Genomic DNA, 20,340 nt, shown 5'->3' with positions numbered 1-20,340 from the left:
ATGATCCAAATTCAATCCAGAACATGTTAGTGCTGGAGATGACGGGAGCAGAGATAAGCCTGATAACGTTTGATTGCAAAGCTTCTCCATGAGCACCATATTAAAATACCAAATGCCCTCCTTTGTCTGTTATTGTGAAGGAAATGAGATGTTATTTCTAATGCTGTTTACCTAGCTGTGAGATGGCAAATGGGAGCCCTAGCAAATCGCGTTGTATTGTTTTGTTACTATCAATTACCACAAACCCAGAGACATGTAATGTAATCCAAGGGCTTGTCATTAATTACAGCAATTTGTAGGGGGGATTGCATGGCTCAGGGGTGCAGTGATGGGATTAGAGTAGCTTGCGTTATGGAAAAACTAAACCTGAACACAAAATATAGGCTCACTTAAACGCATATCCTGGGGTACTGGTCAGGAATGGAAATGGGCTGAGTGCAGGGGAAAGGGACAGGTGAAACCACTAAGACCTGCTCATTGGAAATGCTGAGATGACGTGAGTTTGTGCTCCCGATCCATTCGCTCCTCCTTGCAGAGGAAGAGGACAAGCACAAGACAGATGGGGAAAGGCACAGCTCCGGGGAGGATGGCACAGCTCCATCCTGTGTTCTTGCCAGAAGGAGCCAACTAACAAATGTGCAAGGAAAAATTTGATGTAGAGGTGGCGAGATGGATCAGGTCTCATCTTGGGCAGCCCATGGGGGATCAGGGCAGGATTATATCCAGAAGTTAATTTCCTTGGTTCACCAGAGGGTAAATGGTAGAACATGGTCCGGTTAAGATTTACAAGCCCCTCACCCATGTCCTGGGGAACTACATTCCCCTTAGGTACCTTTGGACATGAACCTGGGGATCTGGGGCAGATGCTGGGTGAGGATGTCACTCCTCTCCACAGCTGTATGAACAGCCAGCTGCAGGGAGCACGGCCTGAGCCCCGCAAGGGTCACACCTCTGGCAAGGGCAGGATGGGGACCAGCACGCCTAAATGTGTGCACAGCCTCTTGTTCTGCATGTGCTGGAGGCTGGCAGTAACTGGGGCCTGGATCAAACGCAGAGGTGTAGCAAGTGCTGGTCCCAGGGCCGGTGGTGACACTCAGCCATTGCCCAGTCTGACTTTCTTTGGGCAGTTCCCCTTCCCTTTCCTGCCACACCTTGACGGTACTACCTTTTAGAAAAAAACAGAGGCTGTCCCAGGGCTTCCCAAGCCTGGTCTTACTTTTGTGACCACAGGTGTCTATGGTCATTGCCTTAAGGGCTAATTAATGTGGCTCAACTGCCCCTTACACCATGCCCATGCCTCGTAGGTGGTATCAACCATCTCCTTCATCAGCCCCTTTGGTTCATGGCCTCAGTCCCTGTGACCAGGCCTCCCTCAGCTACTCTGAGGTGTGATTTCCAGGCTTGCCTGCTTCTCCCAGGCACTTCACCTCTCATGGCTACTCCTGAGCACAGGCACTTTGCCACCGCGGGCTATTCCTGGGCACTGTATCCTACCCTATCAGACTCAGATCTCCAGGCTCCTTTGCCATGATCATTGGGCTTCTTGGGATCAACAGCTGTGGGAAGTCTCTCCGTCTCCTCTCACACATCAGATGAAGCACACGAATGCCACAGTGAGGCATTGAGAGAGCTTTTGTGCTGCTGATGTTGATCTTTGTATGAACTTGCTCTCTCTCCTCGCTGCTCTCATGTCCACGATGGGGAATTTGGCCAAGGGTCAGAAGTCCCTTGCTGTGCATATACATATACATATGCTGTGATGCTGCCAAGGGGGCGGCTAATGGGATGGCCTTGAGTCATTAACTATTCACATCACTCTGTGACCGCTGCAATCCCGGGGTGTCCTCCCCCTTCGGCTGAAAGAGCAAGTGGGGGTTGTTAACAGCCAGCTGCAACCCTAAAGTGACCCTCTGAGGTATAGACAAGCTACAAGCAGCTTTTCAGTGTCAGGGGCACAAAGGGGTTAAAAGGCTGAGTGTAGATGGGATGATACAAGCCCCAAGAAGAGACTCAGGCAAGAATAGTGCAAAGCCAGGGAAGAGCCAGGGCAGAGCAAACCCATGGCTGCCTTCACGGGAGGGGAGGTCTACAAGGCAGAGTTCGAGCCCACAGCGTACCTGGAATACTTCAAGTTTGGAGAAGGCACCTTGGGGGATGAGCTCCTCACATTTGTCCTGAAACACTACTGCAAAACCTTCACTTCTGGTAGGTCCTTCCCAAAGTCCTGGGCACTCTTGTCTTCCCTTGGCCAGACAGGGGCACGACCAGCCAGGCACTCAGAGAGGAGACGGGGTGGGAGGTTGCACTGCTCGTGCGACCTGCTTGTGGTCTGCAGTTGCTAGAGACAAGTGTCTCAATCGTGCGACAAACAGTTCTTGGGCAGTTCACCAAGTTTGTCTTGCTGCCCACAAGCTTTTGTGCAAGTGCTTTCCCAAGGGCTTTCCAGCTACAAAGCACAGCAAAAATGCCAAGTGTTCATGCTTAGCCTCTGAACAGGGTGCAGAGCATTGGAGAGCTTCTCCCACCCTCCCCTCTCATGCACTGCCTGCAAAGAGTCGGGCACTGGACTTTACTTAGGAAAATGAGGTCCCGTGTCCACACCACCACCCTCCTGTTGGACTCTAGAGCAGTTGTGTCAGTTTTGGGACTCCCACTGCAATTGTCCTGACCCCAGGTCTGTACAGTCAGAATAGATGGGACAGGCTCCTTATTCCTGCTGAGCATGCCTGAAACACCCGCATCTGGGGGCAAACAATCCCCAGCAGACCTCAGGCTCGGTGGCAACAATTAGACTTGTACCACGGCCAAAAGGGACCTAGGGGTAGTGCTAGATCATCGCACGAACATGAGCTGGCAGTGCGATGTTGCGGCCCGCAGGGCAAACACCACGCTGCCACTCATAGGATCAAGGACGTGCAAGACAAGCCATACGAGGAGAGGCCGAGGGACTTGGGCCTCTTCAGCCCACAGAAGAGCAGGCTGAGGGGACGTGGTAGCAGCTTACCGCTACATCGGAGAGTACATCAAGGGCTCGGGGAACCGCTGTTCACCAGGGCACCCCTGGGGAAGACCAGGAGCAATGGGTACAAACTCCTGGAAGCTGCATCAGGTGCAAGTCCAGGGAAAACTCCTCCACAGTCAGGGTGTCCAGACTGTGGAATAAACTCCGCCCAGTGGTGGTGCGGTCACCTACCCTGGACATCTTCAACAGGAGACTGGACGGTCACCTCGCTGGGGTCATTTGACCCCAGCTGTCTTTTTCTGCCTAGTGCAGGGGGCTGCACCCGGCGAACTACCAGGTCCCTTGCAGCCCCTGACAGTCTCTGAAAACCCTAGACAACCGCACACTAGATATTTTTGCAGACAACGCAACCTTTCCGGGTGAGTTTCTGTACAATTCCAGCTGAGGGCTCGTGGGCCCTTCATTCTAGCTCAGCTCCCACCAGCCTCTGTCCCCTGAAGGAGACAGCCTCCGAACAGGACCTTTATCTCTGCCGCCTTGCAAAGGGCCCTGATGTGAATGAGGCAATGCAAATGGGAAAACAGCTGCAGCTGTAGCTACATGCAGCAACTCTAGCAGTTTCTCCTGATGTGATACAGCGGGTGCTGACCAGCTCACGTAGCTTTCATCGAGTCTCTCTGGTCCTGGGGTTTCCACAGCTAAAGGTTTCTCATGCTGGCATCTGAGCTCCCCGGAAGCAGCTTTGGGGGTGTCTGCACAGGATGCCCTTGCTCCTCCAGTTTGCAGTGCATATGCACCCCGAGTCTCCCTCTGGGGACCCTGAGCTCAGAGTTAGGGGCCTTTCTCTGTCTGGGAACAAGTGCAGGTGCCTGGCCATGGCCTCAATGGCTTCTTGTGGCAGTAAGGTCTAAAGCCTCGTTGTGTATAATGGGGGGCGAGCATCCCCTCTTCAAGGCACTGCTTTTCAGTTTCATTGAATGTCCTCCCTTTTCTATCCACACAAGCCTCTAGGCAGGCAGCTGACTGAGAGATGTCATGCACTCAGTATTTCTTCCCAGGGAAAAGTGGGCTGAGAAGGAAGAGAAACTGAGGAAGAAAGTGAAGCAGGTTCTGAAGTGCGATGTGAGGAAGCCCAGCCCTCTGGCCCCCGGGACGCTGCCCGCGGCCAAGTGCCTGCTCCCCACGCTGTGCTTGGAAGCTGCCTGCAAAGACCTGGGCACCTTTCGTGCTGCCCTGAAGAACAGCAGCTCCCTGCTAAAGCCAGGGGGATCCCTGGTAATGGTGACCGTGTTGAAAGAAACCTGCTACGTGGTTGACCAGCGCAGCTTCTCCTGCCTGGACCTGGACCAGGAGTCAGTGGAAGAAGCCATTAAAGATGCTGTGTTTGATATCAGGTCCATCAAGGAGATTCAGGAACATTCCCCAAACACCTTTGCAGACTTTGGAGCCTTGCTCCACGTGGTTGCACGCAAGCGGGGCCCTAAACCAGCACAATGAGGAGCATTGCTGAGTGCTGACACCAGCTCGAATCCTTGTCTGCTCTGCATCACACCTGGAAAATGCTGATGCGCAGCGTTGCGGGCCAGCCACTTTGCTCAAAAATTATCGTTTGCTTTTCAATAAAGTAGAGCTGGAAACCTGCACCAGGTTGAACGGGTTATTAGTGCTCCCTACCACCTTTGTGGGGGGCTGTGTCCTGCAGCGTCGGTGGGTGCAGGGGAGGAGCAGCTTCCAGAAACAAGAGCACTTTGCTAGTGACGTTCCCTTATTATTAAAGAAAGGAAAGGGGAGGGAGGGAAGTGGGAGCCAGCTGTGACTCAGAGCCCTGGTCCCAGGGTGCAGTGCCCAGCGCTATGCTTGCCCCTTCCCACCAGTCTCAGCCCCGCAGGTGCCTGCGCGGGGGGCGGAGCTGGAGCCCGGCCCTGGTCCCCCCGGGAGGTCAGTGCAAGCGTGGAGCCTCGGCCGCCTGGAGACGTGCGGCGATTGGCTGGGAGGGATGCCGTTCTGTGCGCCGATTGGTCCGCCTGCGATCCTTCGCGGTCCCGTAGCGCGGGCAGGGCAGGGATGCGGCAGCGGGGCCGGGCCGGGAGGGGCTCTCCTTGCTCGCAACATTTGCACGACCCCCCCCCCCCTTCTTAAAAGTAAAAAAAAAAAAAAAAAGCGGGAAAGGAAGCAATGAAAACCCGCGGGGCGGGAAGAGCAGGAAGAAACTGCGGGGGGTCTTCTGCACAGGCGCGTTGTGGAGAGGAGCGGGGCGGAAGTGGCGGGAAACTGGAACCGGCGGCGGTGTGTGCCCATCAGTGTGCGCGCATGCACAACACGCGCTAGATCAGCGCGGCCATCCCCGCAAGCAGCGGGGGATCGATGCGGGTAGTTACAGATGATGTGTGTGTCTCCATGCAGGTTAACACGCCTCAAGACCGGTAGCGCAGGGTTGCTGCGCAGCCATACAGAGCATACCCCCTGCACCCCCCCCCCAACAAAACAGAACCCCAAAAAAAGCCTTCTGGGAGTTGCCCTCCTCGCACATGTTTAATGTATGCTTAGATAAGTACAGATGGAGACTGTCATGGCCATCTCTTCACTTTCAAACACTCAGTAGGAGCAAGCTGCTGCACGCTTCAAGTTGCACCATGGACTCGGTCTTGGGTTGGCCCTATTTGTAGGCAGTGTGGTTGAGGCATTGTGCGTATTTGGTTGGCCCTGATTTGTAGGCAGTGAGGTTGAGGCGTTGTGCGTATTGGGTTGGCCCTGATTTGTAGGCAGTGAGGTTGAGGCATTGTGCGTATTGGGTTGGCCCTGATTTGTAGGCAGTGTGGTTGAGGCATTGTGCGTATTGGGTTGGCCCTGATTTGTAGGCAGTGTGGTTGAGGCATTGTGCGTATTGGGTTGGCCCTGATTTGTAGGCAGTGTGGTTGAGGCGTTGTGCGTATTTGGTTGGCCCCGATTTGTAGGCAGTGTGGTTGAGGCGTTGTGCGTATTTGGTTGGCCCTGATTTGTAGGCAGTGTGGTTGAGGCATTGTGCGTATTTGGTTGGCCCCGATTTGTAGGCAGTGAGGTTGAGGCATTGTGCGTATTGGGTTGGCCCTGATTTGTAGGCAGTGTGGTTGAGGCGTTGTGCGTATTTGGTTGGCCCCGATTTGTAGGCAGTGTGGTTGAGGCGTTGTGCGTATTTGGTTGGCCCTGATTTGTAGGCAGTGTGGTTGAGGCGTTGTGCGTATTTGGTTGGCCCCGATTTGTAGGCAGTGAGGTTGAGGTGTTGTGCGTATTTGGTTGGCCCTGATTTGTAGGCAGTGTGGTTGAGGCATTGCGCGTATTTGGTTGGCCCCGATTTGTAGGCAGTGAGGTTGAGGGGTTGTGCTAGTTGTGTGTATTGACATGTGGCGGTCTAGGTTTTTGCAGGTTGTTTGCTGTTGCTAGTTCTGGAGTTGATCAAAATAGATGTGACTGAAGGTAGCATGTAGGGTTTTCTGGGTTGGGTTGTCAGTGTTGGTGTAGAAATGGAGGTTTGTGCTCAGTTCGGTCAGTGGCTTGGCTGTAGCTTGCTTTAGCCGTAGGTTGTGGGGCCAGTTTGAGGCTGTTTGTGGTGCAATTTGGTTGCGTCTGTAAGTTGAAGCTCCATGGGTGTTTGAAAGGGTTCATCTCCATCTCCACGCGTGAAGATCTCCTGTGTCCAAATGATCCTAGCGGTAGTGGGCGTGCTCAACGTCAAACCGGATGTGCACAATCGAACAATAAACAGTATAAAAAAACTTTTCAGCTTGTGCCCGGTGCTCTTCTACACTGAGAGGACTTGGCCATTACCCTTTCCTGTTGTGAGCTGGCTGGAGGAATAAACTTTTTCATTTTGTCTACTGATCTGATCTGTCTTATTTGTTGAATAAAAATATGTCCTGTTCTGATTTAAAAATGGTAAAATAATTTGACAGGTGATGCCTAGTCACCAATTAACAACTGTTAATGCACTGTAGGAAATCAGTCCTGATTTATTTGAGAAAATAAAAAATAAGGTACGGTGAAGCTGTGGTGCTTGGGTGAAACCTGTTGAAGTTCAGCTGTCCCTTATCTCAAGAAAAAAATGGTCCCAATAAAAAGAAAAGGCTCAGGAAACTTTGTGAGCTTCTTGGTGTTTGTTTAGTCCAGTTGTTTCAGACCGTCTTGTCTGAATGCCTTGAGTACACATTCTGCTCTTTATTTCTAAAGGCGTGGTGTGGGTGCTTTTTCATACAAAACAAAATGGGCCTGAGGATGCAACTTAAGGACCAAGGTCCAAGCTTTCCCTGAGCTACCAACTAACTGGGTGGGTTTGGATTATGCTGCCGTGGGATGCTAAGGCAGAGACGCAGCTGCCAGGCAGGCACTGGGGGTGTGTAGGGCTCAGCATCCTCCACAGCTATGACCTGCACTTGGGGCATGATCAGTCCTGGCTCTGAGGGATGGGGGTGGTGCAGTATCCCTTTTGGGAAGTTTCCTTAAGGACAAGAAGGGACTGAAGCAAGGAGCAGTTCAGTGCTGTTACTTTCGAAAACTGCTTCTGCAACGTGCCCCAGGACTGGATGCACAGGGTATTTAAGGGGTGATAGTTTAACAGGGTGCTGTGTCCCCTTTTAGGACCACTGGGACTGAGGACTATTGGGGCAAGGAAGTGGCCTAGAGATGCCCGGGTCTCTGCCAGTGCAGAGTTCACAACTCCCCCAAGCTCAGCCCCTTCCAACACCAAGGCTGTGGGCGGCTACTAGTCCCCTCCAGCTGGGCTCAGAAAGCCTCCTGCTTTTGTCTAGTGTGAGGGGTGCAGGGCCAGCCACAGTGCCGCAGGCCGGGAGCCCCAATCCCAGCTGCAAGCATTCAGCCCAGTGCAAACCATTAGTACTGGGTGCTCTACCGGTGCCACGGGCAGGGTGCTTTGATTTGGGGGCTCAGGCCAAGCTGTGACTCAGCAGCAGCCAGGTGAGACATCGACACTGGAAAGGCTCCGGGTTGGGATTGGTGCTGCTGAAGCTCTGCAGAAGCGGGGCCTGTGCGAGCTCCCCAGAACCAGGCTCAGCTGCACCCTGACATCGAGGTGAGCTTTGCCCCCGAGTGAGTCCAATCCTGTGTACTGAGCGGGAGAAGGGCTTGCAGCAATTGCTGCTGGTTTCAGATGAGCTTCACAGTTGCAGTTTGGGTCTAGGGGATGCCCAGCAGGAGGAAGGGAAGTGCTGGGGGCCCCCAAGAGCTGGTAGCTAAATGGGTTTGCATCCGGCCAAGCAGGACACTTGTGGTCAGAGCCAAAGAGGGACAGTGCCTCTTTCAGAGGCTTGTGACCGTGCTGGTTGGATACAGCTGGCTCCGGTTAGAAGCAAGGGCTTTGAGGGGCTCTGCATTTGGGCTGACTGCACTTCCCTGCCTCTCCTTTGCTGCATTCATCAGTGCAGTTACCCTCTTCCTGCAAACCCACAACAGCTCTTCTGCTGGACCCACCAACAGCACAGGAGGCAGGAAACAAGTTAAAAAAATGGGAAAATCATGAAATAAATCCTTACAAACTAGCCAAGGTTTCCAGTTCCATTTTATTTAGTGCTGGAGGATGCCACTTTCCTGGAGCAAATTCCACGTGATAGCAAATAAGAGTATTTTCTGGGCCTGATTCGGAGCAGACCAGTGGAGTTCAAGCAGCTGCGAGTCGTTCTGGGCAATGATCCTCCTTGGGCCTCGTGGTATGAAAGATGGGGGTGGGAGATATTGGGGAAAGCGGAGAGCATCTTCCAGAGGGTGCATGCGGCCTCTTGACTCGGCACCTCTGGCCACAGCAATGAAAGAGTCGGGGGGGCCCCGCGAGTAAAGAACTGGCCCCAGAGACCAGCTCACCATGCAAGGGTGGGATTTGAACTTATGACACCCAGCTGATCACGTGTAGACTGAAAGAAAATTAAATAGGAGCCAAGGAAATACAACACTCTCCACACTGAGGCTTATAAATGAGTTGAAGACAGAATTATCAGTGGTGATGCAGCCCACCGTACCCAGAATTAAATATGCACCTGTCTCCTTCAGATCTCCTTTGGAAACCAGATATTCACATGCATCCAAACGCTGAAAAATAAATGTAAAGCTGATTAGGAAATGGAATAGACATCTCACTGTAAATTCCAATATTTCAAACTTTGTTTCCAGGTTGATGGGAGAGGAGAGGTTAAAATACTAATGAGACTTACGCTTCATTCAGAAAGGTAGGACAAAATGCCAATGGAAAAAGAACTACAAGAAACCAGAACTCGTGGTTCCAAAATGATACCTTTTATTAGACCAACCGGGAAATTGATCCTGAAAGCTTGCAGAAAAGGACAATTTTCTTTCCAAGTCCCTTCGTCAGGCTCTGGGAAACATGTAGCTGGTACAAGAAAATGGAAAAAGAAAACTTCCATCGAAAGCAACATTCCTTTCAGAACTTCAATGTGCTCCAAATCCCCCCTCCCTTTTTTTTTTTAACCCTGTCATTTGGACTGGCCCAAATAAGCAGTTCCATCATTATCAATAAGGGATGTCTATTTTTTTATTTTGCTTTTCTGTTGAATCAGATGAATGCAAGGTGCTTGGACTCTTGCAGCCCTTTCTAGCTACTGGACGAGCTTCAACAGGAGCGATGGAGATCTCCCCAGGCCTGTCCAGTGCATCACCTGGTGCTTATGGGACTTCTTCAGGCACTTGGAGTTGTGGGTTCGTCTGCCCCTTCCCTGGTGGAGTCTGGGGCCAGAAGGAAGAAAATAAAGACCCCTTTCTGGAGGCTCCCACTCCCAGGGTAACGCCCTGCTCTTCAGGCTGCTCTGTACATGGTTTCATGCTTTTCTCCGAGTTCACATCAAAATGTTCCTGCAGTCTTGATATACATGGACCTGTTCAGCTAGACACAGAGGTTTCAAATGACTTTTGATCATACATGTGCAAGGAAATAAAGTGGACAATCAGAGCAATATTTAACTAATTTTTTAAAGTCACAGAAGAGTTGCAACTTTTTAATCACATAACTAAGTAATAACATCTACATAATTATAAAAAAAAAAAATGTGTTTCATTTCCTTTCATTACTAATGGACCTCCAAGCAGTTGTATAAGAGTTGTTAACACGTATGCAAACAATTTCTATGCAACACACAATAAATATGTTTTTTTACAGTACACAGGACTCGCTTGGTGGAATCATCTGATCTTTGTTAAGCAGGGATCTGATGGTCACATTTGCCTTTAGACATTAAAATCTATGAACAAAAGATTTATCCTTCAATCCTACTATTAGATCTACAAGTCAAGGCATCTGAATTTCTCTGGGGCCTCTAGACATGATTCCAGCTGCAGCATTGCTTTCCCTATGCGATGGAGACATCATGCCATGTGCACGGCTACAGGTGCATCAAGCAGGCTGTCAGGAGCACTGCTGGAAGAATTATATGGCTAACATCTTGGGCACTATACTGGCTGCATAGCAAATTTCAAGAAAAGGTAGATTTCCAAGAAAAGAAGTGCATGGGGGTGAGAAGGCTCTGGTCAGCAAAAATTGTGAGCAGGAAGAAGGCGCTCCTAGCCAGGATGGCAAGATACAAGAATAAAAACAATACAAAAAACAGGGGCTGTGTCCGAGTTACATTGTCAAGGAGCATCCCTTTGTTCCCTAAAATATCCACTTTAAAAATAACATGCTGGGGTTCAATTCTAAGTGACTGCAGTGTCCACACAGATTTCAGCGCTTTTTGAAGGGAATTGTGAGCATTCACATGTGACTACATGTTTCCAAATATTTATTTGCTACTTTCTTTATTGGCAGGGGGAAGGGGGGATAGTTTGAATAAGTTCCCACAAAATAAAACAGTTTTCCCTCTATTCCACAAGCTTGCTTCCAGAAATTTTTAGATGCGAGTTCTTCTTGCACAAGCAAATCCATCCCCAACATCTGGAAACAAAGAAGATCTCAACATCACATAAAATCAACAAGATCCCTCTGTCAGCTTGCCCTCCTACATGGATAGACATTATCCTAGTTGAAGAGTTGCAACTCCTAAGCAAGCCACATGAAACCCATGGAAGTAAATTCATTTTTTCCATTCATGCAACTGAAAACAAAACTTAGGCAGAGATTGCCAAGTAAAATCCAGAACTGAAACCCTGTTCAGACACCCACATGTTCAAGGCTTGACATACAATCGCACTCACACTTGTTTTTTTTCCCCCCAAGCACTCTTCCACCTTCTTGGTAACAGAAGCTAAAAATTACAAAGTGAAATGTAAAGGATGGGCTCCTGTCCTGAGCTCCAGGTCCCGTGTGTCTGGTATCCATCAGAAAGAAAAGAAAGGTCTCACTTTCCTTCGAACTGAATCAATTATATGAAAGAGCAAGATCTCCTTGAATGCAATGCATCAGGGACATTAGAATTAGTGATCTGGAGTTTGACAATAATAGTATTGTTTTGAAAGGGAGTTAACAATCATAATTACAGTTATAACCGCATAGGAAATGTGTGTAACCATCCTTATGAAGTCCCTAGTCATTGGAGAGGGTAATTTTATTCAGAGTTAAGGCCTCAACAGAAACACACTTGAAATGTCGAACTTCCTTTGTCCTGAAATGTAGGAGAATCATCTCACTGGAAACCAAATCAGGTCTCTGAATGCAAAAGCACCCAAGGTAGTTTCTAGTTCACCTATCAGGTGTCTAAGTCTATCTAACATGCCTGGGGCAAAGTACAGAGAGTCAAAAAGCCCGAGCCCGAATCCATTCAATCTTTGCAAGTTAGTCTAAGATTGACCTGGTAAGCAAGTCAATTAAATCTGCATCCATCCAGTTTCATCTTAAACTGAGTTCAGCCATGTTGAAAGCAGCTGATGTGCACTGAACGTCTACCGAGTTACAGATTTGAACCAGTTTCTGATCACGTATACCGATTTGTGTGCAACTTTTGTCCCTAGCCTGGGTGTCTAAGTATGATTCTAAGGTATCCTCCTCAAGTACCTGATAAGCCATATTACATGTGTTTTTGGTTACAGAGTGCCACTTGACTGGAAGACTGAGTCACAAACAAACCAATGAGGAGGAGGAAGATTCACTCACCTTTTGCAATTGCTGTTTTTTCAGGGACTCGGGCAGGCTGAACTCGAATCTACGTATGGAGGTGAAGTAATGGCCACTTTTCTCAGTGTTTGAGCGTGAAATGTCATCGACTCTGTACAGGACAAAACTGAAAGAATTTAGACCTTCAGGAGAGACTAACATCACCCTAAGCATAGGAACTGGGTTGCCTACATGGGCACCTAAGGCGAAAAATGCCACTTACGTGTAAGTTGGCATGCCGTACCTGGGGTGTGTGGACGACTATGCATGACTATATACTCACAAACTTGGCATATGAACCAGCAACAAAACGTGTGCAAGAGCCCCCATCTTTTCACTTAAATACTTGAGTGGCTAGGGCACTTACAAGGGCAGCCAGAGATCTTGGGTCCTCCTCAAGAAGAGGGTGTTTGGATCTGGACATCGCTGACCCCCCACAACAGTAGTCTAACCACTACACCATAGGCCAGACACTGTCCAGCCCTTTCCCCAGTACTCCTTTTCAAATATGGCCCCTTGGGCAGCCATGGAGGAAATACCTCAAGTCAGAAGAAAGAGAACAAGCCAGAGCACGTGATCTGGAGAGATGACCGCTAGCCTCAGTGGGGAAGGCCCTAGATTATAGCCTACAACCTTGCTCCCACTGAGGTGGAAGTTTTATCCTATATAGTGCCAGCTATCCATCTTTATCAATCACTGTATTAGCAGCTCATCTTGAAAAGTAGCATTGGGAATGGCTTTTATAATAGTTATAGTAGTGCAATGAGAGATTGGTGAAGCCAGGGTCCAAATCCCCCATGACCAAGGAAGGCCTAGAAACCAGGAACTCAAGCTGCCTGGATGAGTGCCAGAGCCTCTCCTCTATGGGCTCAAAGACAGACAAGTGTCTGAAGCCATTATGCGTGCACAAGGGGTGTGCACATAGGCCTGAGCTACTCTTGCACCTGTCCAATCTGCACCACTATTTGGCCATGCATGGAGAGCTACACATCCACGAATAAATGCCAACCTGTGTCTGAGCGGCATTTTTTGCCCTTAGACAACCCCAACTGTCATGTATATCACCAAATCAAGTTGCCTACATACCAAGAAGAGAATAGAAGTTCACCCTCAGTGACTGTAGCTGGGCTACTCTTTTGTGCACTCTTTTTTCCACTCATCATTATTTGTCATATTATTCACAAAAATTCCAACATCATATTCAATGTGATTACTCCATTCATTTCCTCCTTTATTTTTTCCTTTCCTTTTTTCTCACCATCTTTTCTATATTAAAAACTCAGGAAATCAGGAAGCATGTATAGTTTTATTAGGGACACTTCATTTAACAACTGATCAGGCTTCCTGTTAGAGAGGACTCCTAAAAAGGTTAGCTTTCTGCCAGAAAAAGGAGGAGAAGGAAAAGGGCAACCAAGGGGCAATTACAAACATGCAGTAACCTGCCACAATGACACTTGCGTGGTTGTTGTATGATCTCTGGGAGGGGCAGTACATGCCTTAAGGGTGCCATTCCATTTTGACTCCTAAATTCAGTTTGGTTATCTTGAAATATTTCAAACAATTAATCTTGTACTCAGAAAAAAGGTCTGGCGGGGGGGGGGGGGAGGGGGTCCACAATTCACTCCTCATGCACAGTTCAAAGACTGAAACCCTGCTCCAAATACAAGGCTCAACTCCAAAATAATTATATTGTCATGTATGACACCTCTACAATGGATTAGTGATTAGAGAAACAGCAATCATCAAAGGGATGTTTTCATTTCCTCAAAACCAATCATGACGTACTTGAGCAAACAAGTATTAGCATTAGCGACCAGCTAAAATATTTCAGTTGGTTACACACAAAAATAACCAGTTAGGGAACCCAGAAACCTTGGGTTGGCCCCATAGTGGTACCATACACAGTGTAGACCTCCTGTTCAGTTTGAATCCTTTTATCTTGCACCACAGTCATTTTAGCAGGCCTTTAATGGTGCTGTTAGGTTGAGTTAGCATAAGGAAGACTAATTGAGCTAGCCTTTCCCAAAATGTTCTCTCACCTGTGCCTCACAGTTTTCCATACTACTTCCCTTAGTGATACTATTTTAAGGCTTCAGATGGGAAAATGAGATAGCAATGTTTGGAAAAAGTTTAACTTGTATCCAGTGACCTGGGTTGAAGGTGTCAGAAGATGTTAGATCAATCTAAAGTGGCTACATACTGGTCCTACTCAATATTCTCTAACCTTCTTCTAAGGAGCCTCCAAACCATCCCCTACAGCTCCTCCCTTATCTCCAAGATGCTCCAAGCAGCCTTGCAGCCAGGCAATGTTATTGCCTTGCCTGCTGGCAGCAAACTGCCCTGTTTATATAGGCAGCCAAGGATCTAAAATGGCTGCTGCAATTAAGCACCTGCTGGCTGTTTGGCTCGGCCCTTAAAGTGGCAGGCACCCAGTGTCCTACCACAAGATGGTGTCACAGAATCATGGAGTAATAGAAAGTTAGAGTTGGGAGGGACCTCAGGAAGTCACATCTAGTCCAACCCCCCTGCTCCAAGCAGCACCAGCCCCAACTAGATCATCCCAGGCAAAGCTTTGTCTAGCCAGGTTTTGAAAACCTCCAAAGATAGAGCTTCCACCACCTCTGGGTAACCTGTTTGGTTTGTTTTTTTTACTACCCTTCTAGTGAGAAAATGCTTCCCAATATCTAACCTAAACTTCCCTTGCTGCAACTTGAGATGGTTGCTCCTTGTGCTGTCATGTGCCACTATTTTGAGAACAGTCTGGCTCCATCCTCTTTCAAACCTCGCCTCAGGTAGTCAAAGGCTGCTATTAAATTCCTTTTTATTGTTTTCTTCTCTAGACTAAATAAGACCACTTCCACCAGACTTTCTTCATAAGTCATGTCCCTCAGCCCCCTCACCATTTTTGTCACCTTCCGCTGGACTCTCTCCAATTTGTCCACATCCTTTCTGTAGTGTGGGCCCCAAAACTGGGCACAGTACTCCAGATGTGGCCTCACCAGTGCTGAATAGAGAAGAACAATCACTTCCCTTGACCTGCTGGCAACACACCTACCCATGCAGCCCATTATGCTGTTAGCCTCTGACACACTGCGGGCTCATATTAAGTGTATTTTCCACTGTCACCACCAGGTCCTTTTCTGCAGAGCTGCTGCCCGGCCAGTGAGCCACAGCCTGCTCCGTCCGAAGGAGTATGCACTTGTCCTTGCTGAACCTCATGAGCTTTCTTTTGGTCCAATCCTCCAATTTCTCTAGTTCACTCTGAACACTAGCACTACACTGCAGCGTGTCTACTGCTCCCCACAGCACGGTGTCCTCTGCAAACTTGCTGCGGGTGCATTTTATGCCATCTTCCCACTTGTCAATCATGATATTGAACAAAACTGGTTCTAGGCCCAACGTCTGGGGAGCTTCCCTTGATACTGGCTGCCAGCTACATTGAGCCATTGATTATTATGCCTTCACCTGAACCATACAGCCAGTTTTCTATCCACCTCACAGTCCAATCATCCAGGCCCCACTTTTTAACCCAGAACAGAGAAAGAAACAGTCATATTCTCCACCAGGGATTAAAGGAGATATAGGAGGTATGTAAAAGATGTTGCAACAGTGCAGTAACAAATGACAGCATCAGCATCAAAGGTAAAATTCAACAGATACAAATACATTAGCTAGGGCAGAGCAGCATCTTAGAGACCAACTACTTCAGGGAGAACAAGCTTAAAATTAAATACAGAGGCTATTTAAAAATAAAGGAACACAACTGGCATTGGTTCAATTAATCCGTATTAATAACACAGTTGATGGATTCTATAAAGATGTTCAGTAAAACCACAGTCACTGGAGAATAACTGACGTCTTTGTTGGAGCAAACCACTTCCATCTCAGCAGTTTCCACAGATCTGCTTTGATGTCCTTGTTTCTCATGCTGTAGATGACCGGATTCATCGTTGGTGGGATCATAGAATAGAGAACAGACACCATGAGGTCCAGAACTGATGGGGACCCAGATATGGGATTCAAATGGGCAATCAGAGCAGTGTTTCCCAGCAAGGAGACAACAATGAGGTGGGGAAGGCAGGTGGAAACTGTCTGTTTTCCCTATTCCGCTTCACTGCATCCTTCCATTCCTAAGGATCCCACCCTCAATCACCTCATAGGCACTGCTGCCCCATTTGCAATCCTCTACTAAATTCCCCACCACTTCTTCCCTGTGTCTGAGTGGCATATCAGGAAGAACACAGAGCCTAGTTGGTCTCCAACCCTTGCTCCAGGAAGTTCTCAGCAACATTTTCCAAAACCTTCCTGAATTGCCTGTGTACTACCGTATTGCCCTCCGAGCAGATGTCAGGGTGAAAGAAGTTCCCCATGAGAACCAGGGCTTGTAATCAGGAAACTTCTCTTAGGTGTCTGAAGAAAACATCATGCACCTCCTGCTCATGGCCTGGTGGTTAATAGCAGACCCACGCCATGACATTACCCTTCTTGATCCCTGCCAACTCGAATGCAGAGAGTTACAACAGGCCTGGTCTCCAGTTTCATACTGGAGCTCTGAGCAATCACAGGGCACTTTACCATATAGCACAACTCCTCCTCCTCTTCTCCCCTGCCTGCCCTCCCTGAACAGTTTGTACCCATCCATGACAGTGCTCCAGTCACGTGAGTTTCCACCAAGTCTCTGTTATTCCAGTCATGTCACGGTGCCATGACTGAGTGAAGACTTCCAGTTGTTCCTGCTTCTTTCCCAGCCTCCATGCATTCATGTACAGACACGTGAGATAACTGATTATCCTACTTTCTCAAGAGGAATTAGAAGGCTTCCACTCTTGTCCCCTTCTGTTTGTGCTTCCTCCAGGTCACCCACTTCCACATTTACATCATAGCTTTGGTTCCCATCCCAGGGCATAGCTAGTTTAAAGCCCTCCTCACTACGTTAGGTAGCCTCTCTGCAATTATGCTTTTCCCTCTTTTTGTCAGGGACATCCCATATTTGACATGCAATCTTTTTATAGGTGTAACATCCCATGGTCACTGAATCCAAACCCTGGTGGAGACAGTATCTGCACAGCCACGCATTGATCTGCAGGATGCATGTGCTCCTTCCTGGGCCCTTCCCCTTGACTGGGAAGATCAAGGAAAACACCACCCGAGACCCTTAACCTTTCACCATTGCAGCCAGAGCCCTGTAATCCCATTTGTTCTGCTCAGTATCTCCTCCAGCCGTATCATGCTTGTCCACACAGATGAGCTGCATGAGGTAGTAGTCAGTAGTATTGGATGAGTCCCAATAATCCCTCTGTGTGACTACAAAGCCACTGGCCTTGATCTTTGAAAACTCATGGTGACTGAGGCATGTCCAAGATGCTTGCCCGACAGTGTGAGTCACTATCACTTAAAATAAACCTATTCATTACTTTCACAATTTCCTTTTTGGGTGTCAGCTCTGGACAGTTTCCTAAACTCTCATTAGTAAATAACTTGAACTGATATTTTTCTCCTATCTGTTTCTTTTGGACGATGCTGTTTTCTGGGAAATTCTGGGAAATGTTGATTATTCTTTCCAATTAGAAAGAAAAACACATTTTATACCTTGCAAGATCTCCCATGGAATAGAAGTCCCAATTTTGATGCAGTTGTACGGTAACAGATTGCGGTCACTATTGAGTTTCCTTTCACATCCATGCTAAACAAGGCCACACTATTTCCATTACTGAAGTTACTGGCATAGGCCACTTGTTGGGAAGGTTAAAGTAGATGCTACTGGTCCTGAAAGGATTTAGGGACTAGCAGCATGAACATCATTTGGGCTTGACATACTTAAATCAGCTGCCTAAATCCCCAGGTTTAACTAGCTACAGGTTCCCTATAGTGGAATACAAGGACAGCCAAAATCCAGCATCACTGCAGTCATGACGTGCACAGGAGCGCTAGTGTGTACACACTTACAGGAAATCATTTCCATCTCTTCAGCGTTGTGTGGAGGAAAATCCTCAGCGCTCTTTTACAACCCGTACAAGGAAAGCATGACTGAAAGCACCCAGCACCTGAGGAATGACTGACACCTACTATCTAAAAACCATTATCGTTCCCTTTTAAACCTTCTCATACCCTCCTTCCAGATCCCAAATAGTCATACCTCAAGAAAACTTTTTAATCCAGAAAAGAGAAAGATCCAGTGATCTTCTCCACGAGGGAATCTTACAAACATTGAAGGTATGTACAAGGTGTTGCAATACCGCACTAACAAATGACAGTCTCAGTATCAAAGATAAAATTTAACAGATACAGGAAGATTAGCTAGGACAGAGTGGTATCTTAGAGACCAACTAGTTCAGGGAGACAAGTTGAGAATTAGATAAATTATTTTAAATGGTGTAAACCTAAAGAAGCACAACTGTCATTGGTTCAATTAATCTGTATTAATAACGCAGTTGATTGTTTGTATTAAATCTCCACTACTGACATTGGTGAAGAAAGTTTGTATTAATAACTCTGTTTCTATAAAAATGGTCTGTAAAAACACAGTCACTGGAGAATAACTAACTTTTTCTTAGGAATAAACCACCTCCATCTCATCAGTTTCCACAGAGCTGCTTTGATGTCCTTGTTTCTCATGCTGTAGATGACCGGATTCATCATTGGAGGGATCATGGAATAGAGAACAGACAGCATGAGATCCATAGCTGATGGGGACCCAGATGTGGGCTTCATATAGGCAATCATCCCAGTGCTTCCCAGCAAGGAGATAACAATGAGGTGGGGAAGACAGGTGGAAATTGCTTTATGCCGGCCCTGCTCAGAGGGAATTCTCAGTACAGTAGTGAATATCTGAATATAAGACACAAATATAAACACAATGCAACCAGCACTTAAACATGCACTAAAGATAATAATCTGAATTTCACTAGTAAACACCTCCGAGCCAGAGATCCTAAGGAGCTGGGGGACTTCACAGAAGAACTGGTTGATGATGTTGGAGTGGCAGAAGGGCAGCCTAAAGATGTTCCCCGTGTGCAGGGCAGAGTACAGAAGAGCAGCGCTCCAGGCCGTGACTGCCATTAGCAGAGAAGCTCTCCTGTTCATCTCTGTCGCATAGTGCAGTGGTTTGCAGATGGCGATGTATCGGTCGTAAGCCATGACGGTGAGGATGAAGAGGTCTGCTGCAATGAAAAAGTGGATTAAAAAAACTTGGGTGAAACATCCAGAATAGGAAATCACCCTGGTGTTCATTATGGAATTGGCCATGGATTTGGGAACAATGACAGAGATGGATCCGATGTCGAGGATGGACAGATTGAAGAGGAAGAAGTACATCGGGGTGTGGAGGTGGCTGTCAAGGGCTATGAGCGTGTTAACAAGGAGATTGCCAATCAGGGCTGCCAGGTATATTATTAGAAACGTGGCCAAGTGCAAAATCTGCAATCCCAGGGCATCGGAGAACCCCAGGAGCAGGAACTCAGTCACAGCGGTGCAATTGGACGTCATCATCCACAGTGCCTTTTGGGATGCCTGTGGAGGGAAAGGGAATGACTGTGTAAGGAGAAGAGGAAGCAAGAGAAAAACCCCACTAGTTCTGTCTGCAATTGTGTATAACTTCATTTTTAGAGGACCTCCTTGTTTTCAATTGAAAGGCAGTTTTCTGATGAAAGATAAGGGTTTCTAAAGTGACTACATTTTTCATGATTTTTTTTTCTCACTTCAGAATATCATCACATTGCATCTAAAAAGTGGGCAGGAGAAGTATTGTCCTAGTGCTTTTGCAGAGACCTTGTTATGCCCCCTTATTAAACCGTATGCTTTTCCATGTGTGTGAAAATGGAGAAGTTTTCAGTGGATTGTCTGCTCTTTCATCCTAAGTACTGCAGTGGAGGAGAGCACACAAGCCCAGGTGGAGGCATGGGTGGAAAGAGAGGGACCAATGACATGGTAGCAAGTGGTAGACGAGCAGGTGAGGCTGACACATACTGATCTTAGCTTGGGGGAAAAGTGGGATGATGTCCACATACATGCTAACATTGGAGATCTGAAGGAATGGGGGCAAGGGCTGGAGGGAAGCAGGACAAAGGGGAGTACAGAACGGGAGAAGAGAGAAAATCGAAAACATCAATGAAGTAGGTTCAGATTGGGTATCAGGAGAATGTCTTTACTGAGGGACCAATGAGGCAGTGGACTAGTTTGATTAGAGCTGTTTTGAAATCACCATCATTGGAGATGTTCAAATCCTATCATTTCATGAATGTCAGTGCCTGAGTCTGACCCACAAGTAGCTGAGCATGAAGTTATGAAGGCAAAAAGGCCA

At 47.8% G+C, this 20,340-nt stretch overlaps 1 protein-coding gene across 1 annotated transcript; it reads left to right on the top strand.

The window, feature by feature from the left end:
- The first annotated feature begins 2,060 nt into the window (after positions 1–2,060).
- On the top strand, positions 2,061–4,459 carry LOC132243776 (nicotinamide N-methyltransferase-like). Its single transcript, XM_059714165.1, has 2 exons — positions 2,061–2,205; positions 4,008–4,459. Exons 1-2 carry the CDS (start codon positions 2,061–2,063, stop codon positions 4,457–4,459), a joined length of 597 nt encoding a protein of 198 aa, XP_059570148.1.
- Positions 4,460–20,340: the final 15,881 nt, after the last annotated feature.

The sequence above is a fragment of the Alligator mississippiensis genome, chromosome 11 (assembly GCF_030867095.1).
Source record: "Alligator mississippiensis isolate rAllMis1 chromosome 11, rAllMis1, whole genome shotgun sequence".
Classification (NCBI taxonomy): Eukaryota; Metazoa; Chordata; order Crocodylia; family Alligatoridae; genus Alligator; species Alligator mississippiensis.
Note: the sequence above shows the minus strand (reverse complement) of the source record. Positions and strands in the feature narration are given on the sequence as shown.

Excerpts from the sequence above, each read along its gene's own strand:
- LOC132243776 (XM_059714165.1), top strand. The coding sequence starts at position 2,061 with ATGGCTGCCTTCACGGGAGGGGAGGTCTACAAGGCAGAGTTCGAGCCC. Across the intron at positions 2,206-4,007 it reads CTGCAAAACCTTCACTTCTG|TATTTCTTCCCAGGGAAAAG; the intron begins GTAGGTCCTTCC and ends TCATGCACTCAG.